General features: G+C 44.0%; 1 protein-coding gene across 1 annotated transcript in view; it reads right to left on the bottom strand.

The window, feature by feature from the left end:
• The window catches only part of LOC117343252, a 63,010-nt gene extending 40,109 nt beyond the window's left edge, over nt 1–22,901 (bottom strand). The window contains 3 exon segments of the mRNA XM_033905595.1: nt 14,992–15,357; nt 15,359–15,696; nt 22,295–22,901. Coding sequence (XP_033761486.1) covers nt 14,992–15,357; nt 15,359–15,604 — 612 coding nt within the window. The 5' untranslated portion in view covers nt 15,605–15,696; nt 22,295–22,901.
• Nucleotides 22,902–25,171: the final 2,270 nt, after the last annotated feature.

The raw sequence follows: 25,171 nt of genomic DNA, 5'->3' as shown, positions 1-25,171 counted from the left end.
AAATCTTTTCCCTCTAGAATATTTTTGATTTTACACAATTAAAATAAGGCTACTGTTGTTATTTTCGAAGAAAGTTTATGTCTTAACAGTTATGGAGAAAGATATGTATATATACATTCTATTTGGCAAGTACAAAGCACGTAGCGTAAATGGGAACTCCAAACCGGAGTATCGAGACTTAATAATGTACGAAAAGAATAAAACTCGACAACAGCGTTAAAACGCGGTAAAAACGTAAAATTAGGATAAACGCTGATTCCCGTGTCACACGAAACAATACATAATCCCCAAGGTTTCCATACAATCACGCACTAACACAGCGTTCTCACTTTTCGTGATTTTTTCTTTGGATGTCAACATCTCCCTTACAATTCCTTTCTCCGGGGAAGACAGATAAAAACAGGACCATTAAATTCTCCAATACAGTAACCGCAACGTCCTCTCCCAGGGGGAGAAATAGGTCATCTCAAAATACGCTATGGCGCTATCTATTTCTCATCTAAAGGATTTTAAAGTTCATTTAGGTTGAAACACGAAAATTGTTTTATCTCTTTTCAGCAGATCGATGCCAGTTTGTGTCTCTGAGAGCCCTGTGTATGGTTAAACTAAGCACAGCGGGAACCGCTACAAACCGCTGACTTCCTGTTCTAAAAGGGAAACGAGAAAAAAATTCACTGCACGTGCTTTTCATATCTATAGATATAACTCGTCCGACCATTTCTGGAGCATGAGTGGGATACATAAATTAGGTAATTCTTCTCTGATCCTGCTGTGCCGGGCCGCTGGGACGGGGTGCAAGCCAACACAAACATCTGAGTCCAAGTGCGCCGAGCCAACATGTTCCATGTTTTGTTTTTATTGTGATCCGTAGACTGGAAGAATTCATAACCGTAGGTGGATAACGTTTACACTGACCGGCGTTCCGAGGATGGAGAAGGTTATTTTGATTTCCCGGTATTCTGTTAATCTAGAGCTGTACCTGTCTGTTTGGCTACGATAGATTTTGAATGATATAGGGTTAATTAACCATTGTTTTCAGAATCCACGTGACAGGAACTGCTGCTTGTCTGAGCAGCCATTATGCACACGTACGTATACGTACGACATGTGTTTTATTCGATGATAGCCACACGATTAGCAAGTGTACGGCTGATATTGGTAGATAGAAACAGCCATTGGCTGCTGGCCACCTCTCATGTCGGAATAAACCATCTTAACACGTGTAATTAGCTCCATTAGCTTCATCAGGTGTAGACAATGGGAATGTCGAGAAACAACTACCCTCGTCTTACTGGGATACTATGTGTATTATACACTGTCATATATTAATCAAACTACACCAAGAGAGACGTGATGACTGTTCAGACCATTTCGACCCCCCTATACGGCTTTTTTCGATTTCAAACTTCACGTATGTTGCCGTTATCGCTACATGGGGGTCGGCAGATGTTCTGTACCAATGTTGTGTCGTGTAAATTTGGGTTTGGCGCGCGCCATCGGGGCAAACGAACATGAAGATATCAAACACATGTTGATGGATAAAGATCGCATGTAATGTTGTGTAAATAGCGGGAGGGGTAAACTGGCGGCTATATATACCCACTTTAGTCTTACATGTATCGAAAACGCAGTTTTCACATCTGCAAATGCAGAAGTTTAAGCCAAACGCAGCATATACTGCACGTGAGCAACAAATGTGTAAAGTAACGCGAGAGGCTTAATTACTGAACCTATTGTAAAGAGGATGTGTCGATATGCATTGTACACGTGTTAATTAATTAAAAGTTATAAGCACACGCACGTTAATGAATTACAGATATGTCTGCAATGCTCTGCTTCGTGGTTTTAATTTCAAAGTTACATCTACTATTATAAAGCATTACATGCAGCAATCTAATGTACATCACTTGAAAATCCAATCACGAATTTCTATTCTCGTGAGCCTAAATACTTTCGAACACCTTCTCCCGAGTATCAACGGTCTGTAACGGTTGGTAAGTATTTTATTACCCCAACCAAACCCAATCGTTTCTTATTACCCCCATCCATACTGCCCGACAATCAACTTCCTTTCCATCTGACCCAGACGAAGCAGGGTGGCGACCGATGTACGTGTTAATAGGCCCAGACAGCTGACTACCGACACGGCTCGAACTTGTGTCGAACAACTGCATGACATTGCCCACTCATGCGTGCAACGTCAAATAGTCGATTAAGAACGTGAGTAGGAGATCACCGCTGGCTTATTCAAGAGTACATGTGGATAGTAGGAAAGTCAGACAGGCACTAGACGAGCCGGACAGACAAAAACGGTCAAGGAGAGGAACAAACGACGATATTCAAAGCTGTCATGGACATCATGACTGCGAGAGGGCAAGGGAGTTTACAGGGGAGGGCGAAACTACGAGAGGGCAAGGGAGTTTACAGGGGAGCCCGAGACTACGAGAGGGCAAAGGCGTTTACAGGGGAGGGCGAGACTACGACAGGACAAGGGAGTTTACAGGGAAGGGCGGGACTACGAGAGACAATAGAGTTTACAGGGGAGGGCGAGACTACGAGAGACAATGGAGTTTGCAGGGGAGCCCGAGACTACGAGAGGGCAAGGGAGTTTACAGGGAAGGGCGGGACTACGACAGGACAAGGGAGTTTACAGGGAAGGGCGGGACTACGACAGGACAAGGGAGTTTACAGGGGAGGGCGAGACTACGAGAGGCTATGGAGTTTGCAGGGGAAGGCGAGACTACGAGAGGCGATGGAGTTTGCAGGGGAGCCCGAGACTACGACAGGACAAGGGAGTTTACAGGGAATGGCGGGACTACGACAGGACAAGGGAGTTTACAGGGAAGGGCGGGACTACGACAGGACAAGGGAGTTTACAGGGGAGGGCGGGACTACGAGAGGCGATGGAGTTTGCAGGGGAGGGCGAGACTACGACAGGACAAGGGAGTTTACAGGGAAGGGCGGGACTACGACAGGACAAGGGAGTTTACAGGGGAGGGCGGGACTACGAGAGGGCAAAGGAGTTTACAGGGGAGCCCGAGACTACGAGAGGGCAAAGGCGTTTACAGGGGAGGGCGAAACTACGACAGGACAAGGGAGTTTACAGGGGAGGGCGAGACTACGACAGGGCAAAGGCGTTTACAGGGAAGGGCGGGACTACGACAGGACAAGGGAGTTTACAGGGAAGGGCGGGACTACGAGAGGCAATATAGTTTACAGGGGAGGGCGAGACTGCGAGAGGCCAAGGAAATTTACAGGGGAGGGCGAGACTACGACAGGGCAAAGGCGTTTACAGGGGAGGGCGAGACTACGACAGGACAAGGGAGTTTACAGGGAAGGGCGGGACTACGAGAGGCTATGGAGTTTGCAGGGGAGGGCGAGACTACGAGAGGCTATGGAGTTTTCAGACAGGCACTAGACGAGCCGGACAGACAAAAACGGTCAAGGAGAGGAACAAACGACGATATTCAAAGCTGTCATGGACATCATGACTGCGAGAGGGCAAGGGAGTTTACAGGGGAGGGCGAAACTACGAGAGGGCAAGGGAGTTTACAGGGGAGGGCGGGACTACGACAGGACAAGGGAGTTTACAGGGAAGGGCGGGACTACGAGAGGACAAGGGAGTTTACAGGGGAGGGCGAGACTACGACAGGACAAGGGATTTTAAAGGGAAGGGCGGGACTACGAGAGGGCAAAGGCGTTTACAGGGGAGCCCGAGACTACGACAGGACAAGGGAGTTTACAGGGAAGGGCGGGACTACGACAGGACAAGGGAGTTTACAGGGAAGGGCGGGACTACGACAGGACAAGGGAGTTTACAGGGGAGGGCGAGACTACGAGAGACAATGGAGTTTGCAGGGGAGCCCGAGACTACGAGAGGGCAAGGAAATTTACAGGGGAGGGCGAGACTACGAGAGACAATAGAGTTTACAGGGGAGGGCGAGACTACGACAGGGCAAAGGCGTTTACAGGGGAGGGCGAGACTACGACAGGACAAGGGAGTTTACAGGGGAGGGCGAGACTACGACAGGGCAAAGGCGTTTACAGGGAAGGGCGGGACTACGACAGGACAAGGGAGTTTACAGGGAAGGGCGGGACTACGACAGGCAATATAGTTTACAGGGGAGGGCGAGACTACGAGAGACAATTGAGTTTACAGGGGAGGGCGAGACTACGACAGGGCAAGGAAATTTACAGGGGAGGGCGAGACTACGACAGGGCAAAGGCGTTTACAGGGGAGGGCGAGACTACGACAGGACAAGGGAGTTTACAGGGAAGGGCGGGACTACGAGAGGCTATGGAGTTTGCAGGGGAGGGCGAGACTACGAGAGGCTATGGAGTTTTCAGACAGGCACTAGACGAGCCGGACAGACAAAAACGGTCAAGGAGAGGAACAAACGACGATATTCAAAGCTGTCATGGACATCATGACTGCGAGAGGGCAAGGGAGTTTACAGGGGAGGGCGAAACTACGAGAGGGCAAGGGAGTTTACAGGGGAGGGCGGGACTACGACAGGACAAGGGAGTTTACAGGGAAGGGCGGGACTACGAGAGGACAAGGGAGTTTACAGGGGAGGGCGAGACTACGACAGGACAAGGGATTTTAAAGGGAAGGGCGGGACTACGAGAGGGCAAAGGCGTTTACAGGGGAGCCCGAGACTACGACAGGACAAGGGAGTTTACAGGGAAGGGCGGGACTACGACAGGACAAGGGAGTTTACAGGGAAGGGCGGGACTACGGCAGGACAAGGGAGTTTACAGGGGAGGGCGAGACTACGAGAGACAATGGAGTTTGCAGGGGAGCCCGAGACTACGAGAGGGCAAGGAAATTTACAGGGGAGGGCGAGACTACGAGAGACAATAGAGTTTACAGGGGAGGGCGAGACTACGACAGGGCAAAGGCGTTTACAGGGGAGCCCGAGACTACGAGAGGGCAAAGGCGTTTACAGGGGAGCCCGAGACTACGACAGGACAAGGGAGTTTACAGGGAAGGGCGGGACTACGACAGGACAAGGGAGTTTACAGGGAAGGGCGGGACTACGACAGGACAAGGGAGTTTACAGGGGAGGGGCGAGACTACGAGAGACAATGGAGTTTGCAGGGGAGCCCGAGACTACGAGAGGGCAAGGAAATTTACAGGGGAGGGCGAGACTACGAGAGACAATAGAGTTTACAGGGGAGGGCGAGACTACGACAGGGCAAAGGCGTTTACAGGGAAGGGCGGGACTACGAGAGGCAATATAGTTTACAGGGGAGGGCGAGACTACGAGAGGCTATGGAGTTTACAGGGGAAGGCGAGACTACGAGAGGCGATGGAGTTTGCAGGGGAGGGCGAGACTACGAGAGGGCAAGGTAGTTTACAGGGAAGGGCAAGACTACGAGAGGCTATGGAGTTTACAGGGGAGGGCGAGACTCCGAGAGGCAATAGAGTTTGCAGGGGAGGGCGAGACTACGAGAGGCCAAGGAAATTTACGGGGGGGGGGGGGGGGGGGGGGGGGGGGGGGAGACTACGACAGGGCAAAGGCGTTTACAGGAGAGGGTGAGGCTACGGCAGGACAAGGGAGTCCAGAGGGGAGGGCGAGACTACTGGAGGGTTTACAGGGGAGGGCGAGACGACTGCGAGAGGACAAGGGAGTCCAGAGGGAAGGGCGAGACTACTGGAGGGTTTACAGGGGAGGGCGAGACTGCGAGGGGACAAGGGAGTTTAGAGGGGAGAGCGATATTAAGACTTCATTGGGAAATGTAGCTGAGAGTGTGAGCCTAGGAGGGAGGAAACGTAGACAGGAGGACAAGACTAAGGAAGAGAGGGGAGGGGTGGTAGGGGAAAGGTCGAGACTAAGGGGAGAGGAGAGGAAGAGGAAGAGGAAGAGGCAGGAGTTGTGGGGACGGGAAATGGAAGAGATTTACAGAGGAAGGAGGAAGGATAAGAGAGAGATGGTGATGTTACTGGAACGTGACTTAGAGTAAAGAGAGAGAACCAGGAGAAGATGAAGGAGACTTTGAGGAGTCTGTAAGGAATCTATAACATACTATTGTGTAATAAATGTCTCTAACACATGTCACGACCGAGACAGTGATTGGTGGCATCTGCCTGTAATACATCTGGTACCTCAGCCTAATTCTTACCGTTAGTAAATTACATCGCTAGGGTTAATTTAAAGGTGTATGTTAATCACTGCCAACTATCGGAAGCTGGGGATTGTTTTTTGAAACAATTATGTTGGGAAAATGAAATAGCACGTATGTGCATTGCATTCTATGACAACTACAGCCGGGCTTGGTAAAGAGCAAAAGAGTAATACTAAATAAATCGCTTGACCAGACCATCCATCACCTACATGTCCAAATGTCTACACAAGAGGTCAAAGTGGCCTGTATCGCTCCCCTGCTTCTAATGCAAATTTGAAGTTGAACTAGGTCATGTATAAGGATGTTTACCTGTTTAAATATAATAGTAGGTTAGGTTTTTCTTTTTAATATTTTAGACAATGGACAGAAAGTAAAAGCAGTTTTGTGTTAAAGCGTTTGTATTTTCTCGTAAACGATATGACAATCGGCTTAAAACGTTTACAAATATGATGTCAGATTACACGCATTGACGTAATCAGGTAAGATCTTTTAAACATTGCCATAACTAGACAGTTGTCTTGTGATGATGTTGATAGAACATCATCAGAATTTGTATAACAAAATTACACACAAATAGAATTGATCAGTATATATAGTCCGGTGGCATCTCAACCTTAATCATCTCTTAAAAGATACAGAGAACGTGATCATGTTTGGTCAGTGTAATTAGATATTAAGAACGTTACGGTATTCGATCACTTTCGAGACAATTTGAGAGTGATAGTTGGAAATGAGCGTGGGAACGATGTGTATACAAGAGAAATGATGAAGGTTACTGCTGAAGTATGTGGATACTGAGGAAGACTATATAGTGATATATAGCATACCTATATCGGCTACACAAGTGGTAAGTATTGAGGCGTGATCAATGGGGAAAACTAAATGATTGCACGTGTAAATGTCACAACATGGGAACGTGTACCACAGAAATCGTTGTTCTGACGTAAGGTCAAGTTACGGTCACGTGTACCTCACAGGGACCAGTGAAAAAGTAGCTAATATTTCAGTATCGGGGTATGTTATTTCTGTAACGACACCCGTGAATGGATGTGGGAGTTTATGACGGAATAATCAGCTGTACTTCGCACGCTCTCTTTAAATATGGACGCCCTCTGCCCAAAGAGTGAGTTGGTGAAACTCTTCGCCAAAGTACACCCCGTTGTTAGATAGGGATCTCTAGCTTCCCCACTCCTTCATACAGATGTGTGTAGATAGTGGTGAGGTGCATGTTGTCTGTGAGACGGACATTCCTATTACAAGCTTTCGTCCAGCTTAATTAGCTTCATATCTCACACCTGGACTCGGGTAGAACCTGGTCAGGGCATGGCCGAGAAGGGTGAGGGGGGAGGGGGAGGGGGTGGTGGTGATGGGGTTTTTATACTACTCTGCGAAAATCACAACAAACGTGCATTCAACAAACAAAAATGTTTCAATGAGTACTTGTATAATTTACCTGGCGTCCATGACACCAAACAGACGATACAGTAATCGATGTCTACACACGAATTAAACTTTCCTTATACGACAAATGTTCATATTTATTTCAGGATTGTCTAGACTACATCAACACGGTGTGTCTAATCTTATACCATAAGTACCTTTCGGGTCGGTAGCCATTTTAGGACCTTTCACATCGTCAAGTTTCCAATAAGTCTAGATATTTATATTCATACTTAAGACATAAAAGGAAGATTTTCATATATTCTATTCTGTGACCTCCGATCAATGCTTGTGGCAAAGAGAAAATTAATATCTCAACGACAGACCACGATGCCGTTATATGTCTCTCGCAAGCGTTTTGTTGACGCTGACTGGAGTGTATATATCCGGTGATGTATGAATGTATGAAGGAGATTGATCCAGACGTGTTACACAATCGCTGACGCCTCGCAAAAATTCGGTAACGTCTTCTGGTGACCCCGACCAATATTGCATATGACCCGTCAGAAGCCCGTGCCAAGACGAGCGGACAGCTCCACATTGCGGATATTGACTGGCCATTATGATGGATTAGTTGAACATGTTGCGGATAGATGGCGATAAGTCATCATCGCATTTTATATGTGTAACTAATAACCAGTTTGATATGTTTCCAAAGTGTGTCAATACGATAATAACACACGCTGCCATGAACGCTGTTAGCTCCATATCGTTTGGAGCAAATGACTTGCCTTTATTCGCAGTTAATAGACTGTGTGTTTTGTTAGATTGCTCCAACCAGTCGCCTGGTTTACTCGTTGTGTTAAACGTTTCAGCAAATTGATGTATATTACTGACATTAGACTTACGCTTTGGCGGAAACGTGATTGGACCAAGCCTTTAATTCTATATCCATCATACACACAACCCTACAAGTATTGCCCCATCCTTTACACTAGTATATTACCGGTAGAGGGACTGTCAGTTCCTATTACTGCTAGCGTATCATTTTTGTTCTGCCCAGGGTTGGAAACATTTCTATGGTGCAGATACAAACGGTGTATAATGCTTTCCAATATTCAGATATTCCATATATCTGATAGTGGTTTTATATAGGACTTTATTTTCTATGTACTCTAGATATGGTTCCGACTCCTCGCTGTGCTATACATTGTTATTCAGAATCTACTGACCACAGCTCTGTTGTTTGCCGAGATATTGGATACTTGACGCTCTTTGCTTGAGGTGATGATATTGAATATCAATGGCCTTAATTAAATTCTGTTCCTGTGATATGCGTGTGTTCAAGGTCCTATGTCGATTTGGCAACTACTCAACAGCACGCTGATTTGATTTCAAGAGGGTAACTGACGTACAGTGCAGCTTAGTTTCAAACATATTACTGACGAATGCAAAAATCAGAATGTCAAGCGTTTGGATGACTCCGTTGGCGTGTTGGCCTTTCCGTGTTGCCGGAAGGTGCGACCGACCTCAACCTGCGCTGGTTTGCAGGTATACCCGGCATGACTGATGTTTAGTTCACTGATTACATGTTAGTGCCCAGGACAAAATAAAATATCCATGCCACCTTAATTTCCCTATTTGAGATCGATAAAACACATTTTGCGACTATATCGGGCGGTTTAATTGCCGTCTAAATTACAGAGTTCGTACCCTGTTATCCAATACTGAGAATACCAAAGGGGAATATGTTACAGGTATCGCAGTCTGCGGACAAGAGCTGGAGAGAAGCAGACGACATCAATTGTCTAATGACAGGGGGTTGGTAGTTGAAGTGGGCGATGAACGTCTGGGTTAGACGGAGGTTTATGTAGATAAAGCATTCAATTAATCGACAGTTTTCTGAATCAAATCAACCGGTAGTTACGTTATAGGTCTGGACAACCCGCATTCCTCGCCACCAGTTCAGTCGTTAAGGAGTAAAGGGTCAATACGGGTAGATTGAAGGGCTGATAGCTCCATTTTAAGTCGGAGAATGATTGGAGGAAGCGTAGAAATGTGGGGAGGGGGTTCTAATTGAATCATTCTTGCGTGAGGATAAAGTCTGTCAAGAAAAGGTTTACAGTTCTAACTGGTAATACATGTTTTAAGTAATTATATTTCAAGGACCTCATTGTCTGAAATCAAATGACTCAGGTGTACCATCTACCGGTATCCCAGGTGTACCGCCTCCCGGTGTCCCAGGTGTACCATCTCCCGGTGTCCCAGGTGTACCATATGCCGGTGTCCCAGGTGTACCATATGCCGGTGTCCCAGGTGTACCGTCTCCCGGTGTCCCAGGTGTCCCATCTCCCGGTGTCCCAGGTGTACCATATGCCGGTGTCCCAGGTGTACCATATCCCGGTATCCCAAGTGTACCGTCCCCCGGTGTCCCAGGTGTACCATCTCCCGGTGTCCCAGGTGTACCGTCTCCCGGTGAACCAGGTGAACCATCTCCCGATGTCCCAGGTGTACCGTCTCCCGGTGTCCCATGTGTACCATATGCCGGTGTCCCAGGTGTACCATCTCCCGGTGTCCCAAGTGTACCGTCCCCCGGTGTCCCAGGTGTACCGTCTCCCGGTGAACCAGGTGAACCATCTTCCGGTGTACCATGTGTACCATATGCCGGTGTCCCAGGTGTACCATCTCCCGGTGTCCCAGGTGTCCCGTCTCCCGGTGTACCATGTGTACCATATCCGGTGTCCCAGGTGTACGTGATGTACCATCTCCCGGTGTCCCAGGTGTACCATCTCCCGGTGTCCCAGGTGTACCATATCCCGGTGTCCCAGGTGTACCATATGCCGGTGTCCCAGGTGTACCATATCCGGTGTCCCAGGTGTCCCGTCTCCCGGTGTCCCAGGTGTACCGTCTCCCGGTGTCCCAGGTGTACCATCTCCCGGTGTCCCAGGTGTACCGTCTCCCGGTGTCCCAGGTGTACCATATCCGGTGTCCCAGGTGTACATCTCCCGGTGTCCCAGGTGTACCATCTCCCGTTGTCCCAGGTGTACCATCTCCCGGTGTCCCAGGTGTACCATCTCCCGGTGTCCCAGGTGTACCATCTCCCGGTGTCCCAGGTGTACCATCTCCCGGTGTCCCAGGTACGTGCCACATTAGGCGAAGTCATCCCGTTTTTTTCCCGCGCAATGTCCCGATTTTGGTTTGCGTGTGAAAATGTATACATTTATATGTGACACCTAAATAATGTCACGTGATTCACCTGTATTTTTAATGTCTACCTACCCTATAGAAATATGGTAGAGAACATAACCGCCCATACATATTATTTTAGATAAATTTTTTTTATATATATGCTCTTTAACGTTTTAAACCACAGCAACATTGGCAATGATTCCTATTAATACGTCATGTCATTCATCTCTTATGGTCGTCTGTCATTGATGTGACGTCACCAAAGAAATGAGAATGAGACTGACCGCCAGTATAGGTGGCACATTACGAACTACTGGAGAAGGTTGTCCTCGACCAAATCATTCCGGGATCAATGTCCGGACGGGATTCAGCGTAAAAAAAGTCAGTAGGCCATTGGTTCGGGAACGTTGTATATTATGAGTACGGAATATAAAATGAGATAAGCGTGTCTGACGATCCTGCTTTATCTGGCGGTATTATATGTCATTATGCCAAGTAAACAATATCGTTAATCGTTGAAAATGGCGATCCATTACAGGAAATCATTAGAGAACTTCACCATGGATTAGTTTCGTACTAAGTGGATCGCACGTGACAAAAAGCGACATTATTGTGGAAAATCGCACGTCACTACATTGTGAACACATTACCGATTTGGGTGTGAGGGGAGGGGGGGGGGGGGGGGGGGGGGGGTTGTTACGGTTCTCTGTAAATGTGTGAAACAGTCCATTCAATATATCTCCTAGGTGGGTTTCCATGTGTGAAAGCAGTGCCGTACAGCCCGTTAATTAATGGCAAAGCGTACACAGTGTATGAAATATTCCCAAACAAATCGGCGTTTCTTTCGAACGTCCCTAGAAAATAATGGCAATGTTTAGAAACATCACCCTGGTGGGGGTTAAAAGTGACGAAGCTGATGTGTCAAAGTTCTGTACAGATACAAGTTTGTGTGTGTCAGTATGAATGATATAGATCTAGGTACACTATCTTCTTCTTCATCCTCCGCCACAGCTGTGAGATGCACATCCGCCTTTGTCATCTCACGATACATACGTCTGTATACATCACAGCTGACTGTCAGTTTCGCGTTCTGCTAGGGTTCCAAGGAGGACAAAGAACATAATTCATTAAAACTACTTCATTTGCTTTTCTTTTTTTCTTTTTTTTTTTTTTTCATTTTCCTATCAAAAAGGAGAAGTCCCAAAGTATATCACGTGACTGAGCGGTATTCAATACTCCAGACTCCAGATGTTGAACAGTATATAAAACATGCACTTGGCGTAAAATGGCAGACAACTGTTTGGTTTTCGATTCATCATCACGACCAATTGTTCATTATCCTGATCTATTGTTTATTTTCTCGACCTACTGTTCATTATCCCGAATTCGTATTTTGGGGCGTTATAACTCCTTTAATGGAATGGAAATACTGTATGGGTATACAGGCCTAGGATTCTGAATGATTGTTGATGATTTCAAAAGAGCAACTTTGCGCGTGTCAACCAACAGATCGTAATGATTAAAATCTATCTACTAACTTTGGATAAACATTTTTTGAAAAGTTGAACCATACATTTAATCGGACTATGGAAATGGGAACGACCTAAACCAGGAGAAACAATGTACAAGTATCTAGGAAATAATACAATGTCTAGAGCATTGGCCATCTAAAAGCAATGTTACGGTGTCTACAGCATTGGGAGTAATATTACTTTTGCACAATATTGAGCATGATTCTACCGAATGCGTCTGATCTGCGGCCGAAACAAGTGAAGCACAAAGGCAAAGACACAATGCCCCAATTAATGGTTAGCGAAATGGAATGCGAAGAAATTTAAATACTAACCTGTGCGATTTGGTTCAATAACTTAACAAATTGTTCGTTCTTACTATAAACGAGTTCAAATTTCAATGAACAGAAGATAGAACCAAATTAAACAATCACATCGATTACAATGAGGCACGGTAGCGGTATACGTAGGACGCAACCTTAAGGCTATGTTACTGAAGTCCCGGCACAAGTGTTGTGTTGTTTCCTCGAGCTTGAACAAGATACTGTACTCCGTTGTGTTCCAGTCGACACAACAGTAAATGAGTACTAAGTAGGGCAGTACAAGAAATGTCGTTTGAAAAATGTTCGCGCCGAAACGGCAGCTCCGGCAGCTGTATGCGGAGACTGACATTGGCTGATTATTAAAGGCCCAATAACTACGGATAGTAATTTGTGGACAGCTTTATGACGACTATATTGATGCGGTATATAAAACTCCAAATTATCAGTATTATTGTTATCATCGTTACCATACAGGTGTCTAAAACCCACACCATCCCCGACCCCAGCCTATTCCAAATCCGCCATAGGTCATCTGGCCTTCGATCCGTCAGGTTTTATATAATTACCATTCAAGATAAGATTACTGCTGACAATGCAATGAAACAACAAAGAATAACCGAATACTATCACTAGTCTAATGGATTCGGTATCTGACAGTGCATTAACATTGCTTCTCAACGCCCCAAAACATCACTGTTACAGTTTCACCGGAAGTTATTAACGCACGCCCGGGTCAGTTTCCGGTACAACAATAATTACCATACTTATTTATATTTTGTTGAAAATGTATCGATTTCCGAACACTAAGTACACAGAGAATTAGACATTTAAAGGTCAACAAAAAATTGAATTTGTTTCTCTTTAGACGTCCTACAAATACTACAGATTATGATATATTCAATGTCTAGGTGGCTATTGTCTATATATGCAGACAGAGCAAGATGGCGAGATGAGCTGCAGAAACACGGGGTCACGGAGGGAAATAAAATAAAAGTCTACCAGACAAACTCCAGTCGTTAATACCACAAAGGTTAGAGAGTTCATGCGTATTTATATACATTTCTCTTTGTGTGGATGCCAAATCCTGAATCAGGTTTTCCGTTCCGTAATGGAAACTTCACCGTTATCGTGTATAAGGGTATAAAACATCCCCGCTTACGTAAATATTTTTTAGTGAAAAGAATAAAAAAAAATATGTAGCATGTTAGAAATGATTCCCGAAAATGCATCTGTGTGGTTTGCAAAAGTGTTCTTCCAAACGTGATTTTGATCGCGCCATTTAATTCATATAGAACACATAATGAGGTGAATGGATTCTGACTATAGAAGCAATAAATGACGTTATGTTGGTTTAACATGAAGTCGCTAATTACATTGAGTATTTTGATGTGTGTCCTGCATGGCACGGCCACATCACAATGTAATTTACAACAACCCGATAGTTTATTCGTAAACCCGTGTATAGTTACATCTATCGGTCCCAGTAACGCCATCGTTTCCATGGACAACAATTCCATTATGTCTTAACAACCGTCAATCAATATTGATCAAGTCTGATTTATATCATTCTTTTTCAAAAAAAAAATCAGTTTGAAACTTCGACATCAGATTGTTTTCCACCGCAATATTTTAGCGTATATATCTTACCTATGAATTACATTGTTGGCTGTGAATTGTCAATATACAGTAAAACAAATGCTATTTCAAATGTACAATGTACATAGTAAATATAAACGGGGAATGTATCACAGAGGCAGTACATGGATCTGACTTATATGACGGGTGGCTGTCGATGAAGTAGAAGACGCTTTCTCCTCCCAAACACCTGGTCTTATTCTCATTGTACTGTTTTCCAAGGGTCTCCATGTAAGTTAAAAACATATTGTGTTCACATTATAGCCTTGTTTTATCGATTTTGAGATAGAATTACGGTTTCGTTTTTACTAAACAACCGGACCAGAACAACCGGACCAGTACAACCGGACCAGAACAACCGGACCAGAACAACCGGACCTGAACAACCGGACCAGAACAACCGGACCTGAACAACCGGACCTTAACAACCGGACCAGAACAACCGGACCAGAACAACCGGACCTGAACAACCGGACCAGTACAACCGGACCAGAACAACCGGACCAGTACAACCGGACCAGTACAACCGGACCTGAACAACCGGACCAGAACAACCGGACCAGTACAACCGGACCTGAACAACCTGACCAGTGCATACTGCACATAGACGACACTATCAAACTCGAACACACCTTGTAACAATTACTTTTTAGTTTTCCATACTGACTAAATGTACTTCCATAAACATGTATATCATAAAATATTTTAAGTGCGAAGATTTTTTTTCTAAATAAGTTCATGCTTTACAAAAATCTTCAATATTCCGAGATAATTTTTTTTTTTTTTTGAAATGTAAATCTGTATTGAAAACAAAATCGACTTACCTGTCTCCATAGAAAATCCGGAAAGTTGTTGGCGATAAAGGCGGAAACGGCAATGTGACACACCGGAAGTATAATCCCACTTATGATAGCGACATACGTCATCAGCGGCATCAGAGAATATATCATGAACACAACAAACATTACCTCCCATACACCATCCATAGGTCCCAACAGAGGGCGCTCACGACCGGGAATATCCGGGTCCAACTGTAGCGGAAATGACATCACAGCAAAACACAATAGGAATATCAACAATAAATAGCAGACGATCTTAAAATAGGATTCTTTCATCAACCTTGTATGGAGGAATATAAATATAGCTATAAATATCACACACTGGATTGCCAGGTAGATTCCTCGCACACTTCAGACTGGACATATACACAAAGGTTAGGACCGAGAGGGTCGCCGTTAACAATATCAGAACCCCCAGCATATATCCTATGGCGGACTGTTGAAGCTTAAATACGTAACGTTTGTAGAGTATCTCCAAGTCGTCGTTGTCGAACTTGTATCGGTTGAGGACTTTCTGGAGACTCGACTTGGCGCGATGTTTTAACATCGGCGTAGTCTCTATACTATTCCTGTCCCCTTCCTCCATACCGCCCACCATCTTGTAGAAGTTCCGGTCAAACTGTCACGCTCAGAATCGCTATCCCTTTCGTTCCGGTCAAGACGCTCCATCATTAACCGTCCGCCAACAATCTGAAAAGATAAAATACATATTATATCATGAGGTGTTCATTACACGAAAAACATCTTCAAACCCGTGTGAAACAAAATAATAACTGCCAAATAACCGTCTATATCTAATCACTGTTATATACATGCATAACCTCCGTACAGGAATAAAAAAAAATATGACACCTACATGTATAACAGAAATGAGAGTACGTCATGCAGATTGTTTCGTTTTACGCGAGATAAGCTGAGAACTCATAACCCCAATAGCGTTCAATAATCAATAATATTGTAAACCAACAGGTTCTATGACGGCCAGCAATGCACATCTTCTCCACAAGTATAAGTTGTACAACTTGTGCCTAACCCCGATGCTAAAAAGGCAATGAAATATGTTTAAATCAATAACAATCTACACGATCTAATGACAACATGTCGCTTATAATGTACACGGTGACAAGCAGAAATATTGCAATTTGTCTCGACAAAACGGACACTGTCTTTATAGATCAATATATATGTACATGGAAGAGTTATGAAATGTTTCTCTTCAAAAATGCTACGATGTTTGTTATGACATATAATAGAGTGTGTGTGATAGCACAATTAACGTTACACGAACTGCGCACAAAAGAAAAACTGGACGAAAACGGCCAGGCAGTAATCTTGGTTGTCTCACATTCGTAAATGCCAAAAATGGGCAAAATGTTGTGTAAGAAAGGACAATGGATACATGTGTGTTTATACAGGGTTTTCTCACATACCTTACAGAGTGATCCCCAAGTTACTAGAAATGTTATAAGTCGATATCTCATGGGCCGATGTACTTTTTTATTCTCTTTTCTAAGACTGGGATATACACAATTTTAGCGAATGAGATTTTCCTATGTCACCCTAGGGTTGAGAAAAGCTACATGTGCTTTTGGCAAGTTCTCGACAATTGCATGATGCCGCAACAACAACACAATCACGTCATGGCAACAATACAACGATAACATGTCGACAATACATCGACATCACGTCTACGATTGCATCAATAAATCAGGACAGGTCAATGTAACAGGAGAGGAAAATGCAACGTCCAGACCGGGACTCGAACCCGGGACCTTCGAACTCTAGACAGACGCTAATACTGTTTGATCTACTGCCCCCCCCCCCCCCCCCCCCCTCCTTTATTCAGGGATATCCACAATTTCACCGGTGCGACATTTTCTTACCTCACCCTAGGGTTGAGGCCAACTACAAGTCCTCTTTGTATGTTCACAACCATGGTTGGACGTCATGACAATACAACGATGTCACGTTAACAATTCAATCACGTCGCATCAACAATAGTGTTCAACAACCTCACATATACGTGTAGAAAGATAATCCCTAAGTTTTCGAGTGTATGACGTCATCGATTTATGCGGTCTCGCATCTGCTGAACGTTATAACAACTAGTGGGGTAGTGATTACAAGTAAGAATTACGGCTTTCCCCAAAGAATTCTTCTGTAAATTTTGGTTTTGAGCATCTGCATTTTCATGCACAAAGTGGTTTGGTAACAACATATCGAGAATCTGATACTTGCAGCATACCTACATATACAATGTACATACACACCACATTTTATGACGTACCGAATGACGTCACCGTGTATGCGTACGTACATACACTGTAAGGTTACCTAAACTCTCTTTTAACTTGCATTGATGTCAATATTAGATATAAGATGGTAAACAGGGTAAGAGAAAACTAACCACCCACCCCTTTGGGAGATACAGGGGGTCCCAACCCTCGACAAGCATCATATTTGGCAACTTAACAATACCCCCTCGGGTAGAGATCCCTCTGTCTCACCCCAACAGGGAGGGGGGGGGGGGGGTAGATTTCATTATCCTTATCTTAATGTATACGAGATCCACCAAGTACATTTCCTAATTAATTCATATGTCGAATATACATGAACAATTATATAACCCCTCAACATCCACGTGTGCGCCTAGTATTCACTATTCTTCTAAATCTGTGATACCAGTTCTTCATTTACGCTATATTTTGTCGCTTCGATATGGACTAAATGCCTTGGATTACCTGTTGAGGGAAGCAGTTTTTTAACTCCAGAGAGTTCTGACGATCCATGCTGTATATTATACTACATAACAAAGTTATGTAGTCCGGTACGAACATGTAAAATTTGTACGCCCAAATATTTCATATATGTCTGATATCAGCGTGCACATCTCCAGTCAACACTACTGAACAGAACAGCGCTGAATTACAAATTATCTAATTTGGAACGTTTCATAGCAGCGGTATTTTACTGAAGATGTTCACCGCGAGATAGGGGTCTCTAACTCGGGCTTCGATTCCTCTCTAATATGAAGTGGGGCCAGTCCAACATCTCACTATACACACATAATATAAACCACTCAATGTGCTCAACAAACATTCACTGTAGTATATAGGGAAACCGTTTTATAAACCGTTTTATAAACCAATAACATGTTACATGGTAAAAGCTATTCAGTAATACAGCAGTTCTATCATGTTTTAAACTGGCGTACGATGGACATTGTCTGTCTGCATTTCAACTTCACTCATCACAAGTAACCGGTACTCTCAGATACCGGTATACATGTGTTATAAATCGACAGTTTGCCTGCAATCTGGATAATTTCAAGATAATCAGTTAAGAATTTGACGTGATGTTTATTTTTTGTTTGTTCATACTATCATGACCCTGCAACAGTTAAAAGGTGACGACTGAGGCACCTCAAAGAGAGAAGAAAGAGTCCCACGTGTGCAATCGGGCAGCTGATCAATAGCGATGGCCTCGATCTCAAATTAACAGAATAACTGGAAGAATAGGAAACACACCCATGTAGGGTCGTGAGGATGTCAGTGTCGATTATTATTTTAAATCGAAGATCTGATAAACTGGACGGCTCAGAGAGACATTTCTGCCACCTGCTTTGATTTGCACGTGGCTTATTATAAGAATTCGGTCATTACGCAAGTGTCCATGTTGCATTCAATTTTCTAAATATACACCGATCGATAACAGCGTCATTGCGATCCCACTTGTCGTTAGGGACGACATACACTTCCGGTATGAAGAGCTCCGCTATGCATGCATCGACACCATTTCCGGTTAAATGGCAATCAGTCGGTTGACTATACTCAACAGAATCTTCGGTAGATACTCTAATCTTCGGTCTTGATGATGACAAACGCGGAGTGGTAAAACCCTGTCCCGTCTCGTTATGTTGGAATATAGGGTAAACTTCCTATGTATGAATCTTACGAACATTTTATCTATTAAGTGAAATCCATGGCGCTTTACTGGGTCTGCCATTGCACCTAAATCAACTGATGACTAATGGTACTGACAGGCGAGGAGATAGTGTACAGTGTGTGGGGGGGGTGGGGGGTTATATCATCACATATACCGCATTGTTTATTTTCATATCATACACCGTGTACGCGATTCATATCATCTACAGTCGTTAATGTCTTATCAGAAAAATGATAGCAGTCAAAATTCAACAAAATGAATGTATTTGCTCTCAAGCGTCATTTAAGATGCAGCGAACAAGATATAATGAAGTGAACATGTGTCAGTGAAGACGAGGTCTGTAGCCGGTACTAAACATGGAGCCTCATCAATGTATTGTTCTGGTCTGATATTGACATATTATACACTGTCCAGGGCCGATACTGATATATATATACTGCCCAGGGCCGGTTACTGACATATACACTGTTCAGGGCCGGATATTGACATAAATACACTTTACAGGGCCGATACTGATATATATACACTGCCCAGGGCCGGTTACTGACATATACACTGTCCAGGGCCGGATACTGACATATACACTGTCCAGGGCCGGATACTGACATATACACTGTCCAGGGCCGGATACTGACATATACACTGTCCAGGGCCGGATATTGACATATATACACTGCCCAGGGCCGGATACTGACATAAACACTGTCCAGGGCCGGATACTGACATATACACTGTCCATGTCCGTCCCTGACAAATAGTGCTCGGGGCCGATACTGTCTATAGCGGCCATGTCTAATGCAGATATCGACAATTACACTTTCTTGTGGCGATACTGACAATATACAACTCAATGGCCCCTATGGTTAAACACATATAAGAGTGGTTGATTCTTTTTGACAGATACACACTACATGTAGAAATTATCTTACCAAAAATCACATCCAAAACCATTCGTCTGATGTGCATAGATTGCAACGTTTATTTTCCTGGTCACCATGACAGCCGGTAGTTTGTACTTATGATCTCGGCGATACGTATTTACGGTGTGTGCAGTCGTTGGAAGTTTGAGAAGTAGGTCACTGTGATCTATCACTACTGAATATTGCAGGTTCCGGTTGGTGTATTTTACACGAAGACAAATCACTTCCCGGAAAATAAAAAAGTTAAAACAGATTGGAAAATGTGCACACAGAGCTACCGCTGCAGACTCGCGGAGATTGGATCAAATCGGCGGTTTAATGGAGTGTTATGAATTATTGGTACCTGCTGTTGTCGACAGATGGCGCTGCGTACAACAAACACAATACACATTATATACGTACATACACGCGCACAGTCTTTACCTTTTAGATATACAGTCGTAAGATATAGATAATGAGGTTGTTACAGGTATGCCCAGGTATATGGACAATGCTTAATAGCTCCTGTATATGTTATAATGTTGGCGGAGACTGCTCGGTGACAACACGGTCGTGAATTTGTGGTGGAATTATCACTTTGACGTTTATTAATATCATCAATCATGGAGCTCGTTACATGACTTCGTGTGTTAGTGACATTAGCGAAATCCCCGTAATTACACGGTAATTAATCCATCACGTGCTCTTAAATATTTGTGTAAAGCACTATAATGGTTTAGAAATATATTACAACAAATTTCCTGTCAGTACAGTATTTACTCTTCCGAGATTACATAAAACAGCACATGCCCGTATCTTTTAAGACAATGAGTAGGATATTTAGGAATGGACAGAAGACAGCGACCTGTCCATCCTCAGTTACAACATCAACCCATTTAAACTAGCAGACCAACAAGTCAACTACTGGACAATTTCGGAGTTCGACTACATCTATTTCATCCCTGTGGTAGAAATAGACCTCTTTAACAGAGATTTTAACCATTAATTGCATAACTGCCATCAATGTCCAGCAATTTTTTTTATTCTTTTTTTCTTTTGTTAAATATGGAGAGAGGAAATACACTTAATTTTACCTGACCTACATGTTACAGTTCACAGTTTTGTTTGCAATTTCATCTGTATATAATGTATATTGTTTAAAATGCATACGGACCCACTAAACCCCATCAAGACGTCGAGTGACACAGTGGTAACACAAGTTGCCTTTCATCTATACTAGACGGCCGAGGTTCGATTCCCTCAATTGGACCTGAAAAGGTATGAGGTCACCTGCCTGACCGGGTGTGCTTTCCCCCCTGTACTCCGGTTTCCACCCATCGTAAATACATGCAAGACCCCTTGCGCTTCCATTCCAGAAAACAAGCGTGATAAATATAAGTTAATTTAACTTGTTTCGCGTTTGTTGTAAAAATAATACAGTTTACAGCTACACAAGATGTAAACATGCTTAAACAATGCTTTTCATTATATACTATATACGTGTCCCTACAAATGAAAATATTCATTCGAGTTCACTTCAGGCAGAGACCTATATACTAAATAGTATATAGGTCTCTGCTTCAGGTCAACTTAACGCATGGTAACTATTGGAATATATCCCCGCTATTACCACTACCAGAATCACCGCAGAACGTGCCCAACAACCACACAGACGTCTTTCGTAAAACCCAGTGATATAATTATAAGAGAAACAATTTCATACCCGACGACTACATCAACGGCGATATATTTACCTGGCCTCTATAGCGGTTTCCTTATTCTACACCAGTACAATGAGTTGGAAGTCACATGACCCTCGAACAACAAACGCTAGTTTGCTAGGTGTTGTGTACAAACACATACAGAATTTGAAATGTTCATTCATAAAATGTTTCAATGGCTTAACCCGCGAGGTGTCAGTAATACTGACCTGCATCGCCGGATTCCTACAACAGCTGCGTGTCATGAGATCCTCGCTCCCATAACAAATGTTTTAGTCAAAATACTTCATGCAAATCAGGAACGTAGGAAGTTAAACTCTTTTTTCTCTCCACGTTGTTGATATAATTTAGACAAAGTGTTTCGATAGCGTTATATACTCATTGCCAAGTCCTTACCATAACAATGCTAGTTTGACCAGCCGTAGATAGCCAAGTCTATGAGGTTCAGCTGAAGCGCTGGTCCGAAACTTTCTATAAAACTCCCGATTTATTTCCGTAATCTTTCCCTTTGTATTCGTGTCATAATCTCGATATCCTGTGTATCGACACTGATGGCCCAGTGACATATTTTTACTGAGGTTCCAATATTCCTTTGTAAATATTGTCGATGTGATTCTACCAGAAACATGACATGATATTTCTATCAACTTAAGGAGATGCTGTATACTAAACACTAACAAAACCGTGGCTATTGTATATATACTACTTTGAGAATGGCCTTACCTCCATCCGATTGGGAATACTCTCCGTTGTCCAGTAGTCAGCGATTTGTGTGGACCCTAGCACATTCTGTCTTACCATAACACAAACACTCTAGAGATTTACTCTGTAAATAACACTGCCAACGAGGTCGACATTTCCTCCATGATTTGATCCCTGCGTTCCCTGAGCCGTCCGATTGGTATTTACAAGGAATGTAAGTGTGATAGGTTGATACAGCTCACAGCAACTCTCACGTGTGCCTATGCAGAGCTACTTTCACAACACAACTTTGCAAGTCGTAGCAATTTTCCCTCGGCTGTTAAAGACATAAAACTTATTCAAAGTATAAATCAATGGTCACATTGTGTTGTGTTACTATTCTTAGCTGTCCGCGAAGGGAGTTTCCACGTGTTGTAGAAGCATATGTCCCGGAGAGGGGGACTCTATCTATACAATACAGATTTAAATTACACAGATGGGGTCGCCGTGAGTCATGGCTGTGTAAACAAACACAAGAATAAGGGGGGCAGTCGGTACGGCAGGGCTACCGTTGTCACACCGGCAAATCGCGTTAGGTCCTAAAGGAGTCCCGGAGAGAGGCTGCTAGGGTCAGCCGTCCATGGCAACATCTGCACGGGGTAGCCAATGGTCTAAGGTCTGACGAGGCGACAGGGTCACAACAGCGGCTGGCCGATAGATCTCGCCCATGTTACACGCTTCGCTGACGATAGTGTGTCCATCACAATTATCAGTCCCTCCTTCAACAAAAGGCGAGTCCTAACCGTTATCAGACAATTTTGTATACGGAATTCGTGATAAAAGCCGAAAGTAATACGCACGCTGATAAAAAGCTGATAATAAAAGCTAATAATCCCAGCGATGGTATCGCCATGGCTCGCAACACAAAACGTCTTATAGATTCTACCACTTGTTAAAAATTCTCCTTTATTTTCCTTCTTTATTCAGGCCCTCGTCCCGCCAGTGTGAACAACTTGTCGGTCAATAGGTGACTTGATGGATGGTACCTGCTGGGATATTCTTTATATCCAATACCGTAATAGTTCATAATAGACTGATAATCATACACTGCTAGCCAAGGGAAGCCTCGGTCAGTGTCCCTAAGAGGGGTGTTTACAGAATATAAATGTAGATTAAATTTATCTAAAATGACAGAGCCGTAATCTATGGAAAAACCTTGGTCGGTGTCGGGTAGTTACAGATAACTGTCTAAATGACGGTACCGTTACATACCTCGGTCAGTGTCGGGTAGTTACAGAGTACAGATTACTGTCTAAATGACGGTACCGTTACATACCTCGGTCAGTGTCGGGTAGTTACAGAGTACAGATTACTGTCTAAATGACGGTACCGTTACATACCTCGGTCAGTGTCGGGTAGTTACAGATTACTGTCTAAATGACGGTACCGTTACATACCTCGGTCAGTGTCGGGTAGTTACAGAGTACAGATTACTGTCTAAATGACGGTACCGTTACATACCTCGGTCAGTGTCGGGTAGTTACAGAGTACAGATTACTGTCTAAATGACGGTACCGTTACATACCTCGGTCAGTGTCGGGTTAAGAGTACAGATTACTGTCTAAATGACGGTACCGTTACATACCTCGGTCAGTGTCGGGTAGTTACAGATTACTGTCTAAATGACGGTACCGTTACATACCTCGGTCAGTGTCGGGTAGTTACAGATTACAGATTACTGTCTAAATGACGGTACCGTTACATACCTCGGTCAGTGTCGGGTAGTTACAGATTACTGTCTAAATGACGGTACCGTTACATACCTCGGTCAGTGTCGGGTAGTTACAGAGTACAGATTACTGTCTAAATGACGGTACCGTTACATACCTCGGTCAGTGTCGGGTAGTTACAGATTACTGTCTAAATGACGGTACCGTTACATACCTCGGTCAGTGTCGGGTAGTTACAGATTACTGTCTAAATGACGGTACCGTTACATACCTCGGTCAGTGTCGGGTAGTTACAGATTACTGTCTAAATGACGGTACCGTTACATACCTCGGTCAGTGTCGGGTAGTTACAGATTACTGTCTAAATGACGGTACCGTTACATACCTCGGTCAGTGTCGGGTAGTTAAGTACAGATTACTGTCTAAATGACGGTACCGTTACATACCTCGGTCAGTGTCGGGTAGTTACAGATTACTGTCTAAATGACGGTACCGTTACATACCTCGGTCAGTGTCGGGTAGTTACAGATTACTGTCTAAATGACGGTACCGTTACATACCTCGGTCAGTGTCGGGTAGTTACAGATTACTGTCTAAATGACGGTACCGTTACATACCTCGGTCAGTGTCGGGTAGTTACAGATTACTGTCTAAATGACGGTACCGTTACATACCTCGGTCAGTGTCGGGTAGTTACAGATTACTGTCTAAATGACGGTACCGTTACATACCTCGGTCAGTGTCGGGTAGTTACAGATTACTGTCTAAATGACGGTACCGTTACATACCTCGGTCAGTGTCGGGTAGTTACAGATTACTGTCTAAATGACGGTACCGTTACATACCTCGGTCAGTGTCGGGTAGTTACAGATTACTGTCTAAATGACGGTACCGTTACATACCTCGGTCAGTGTCGGGTAGTTACAGATTACTGTCTAAATGACGGTACCGTTACATACCTCGGTCAGTGTCGGGTAGTTACAGAGTACTGTCTAAATGACGGTACCGTTACATACCTCGGTCAGTGTCGGGTAGTTACAGAGTACAGATTACTGTCTAAATGACGGTACCGTTACATACCTCGGTCAGTGTCGGGTAGTTACAGATTACTGTCTAAATGACGGTACCGTTACATACCTCGGTCAGTGTCGGGTAGTTACAGATTACTGTCTAAATGACGGTACCGTTA

This window comes from Pecten maximus, chromosome 15, assembly GCF_902652985.1.
Source record: "Pecten maximus chromosome 15, xPecMax1.1, whole genome shotgun sequence".
Taxonomy (NCBI): domain Eukaryota; kingdom Metazoa; phylum Mollusca; class Bivalvia; order Pectinida; family Pectinidae; genus Pecten; species Pecten maximus.
This window is presented reverse-complemented; position numbering and strand designations above follow the sequence as displayed.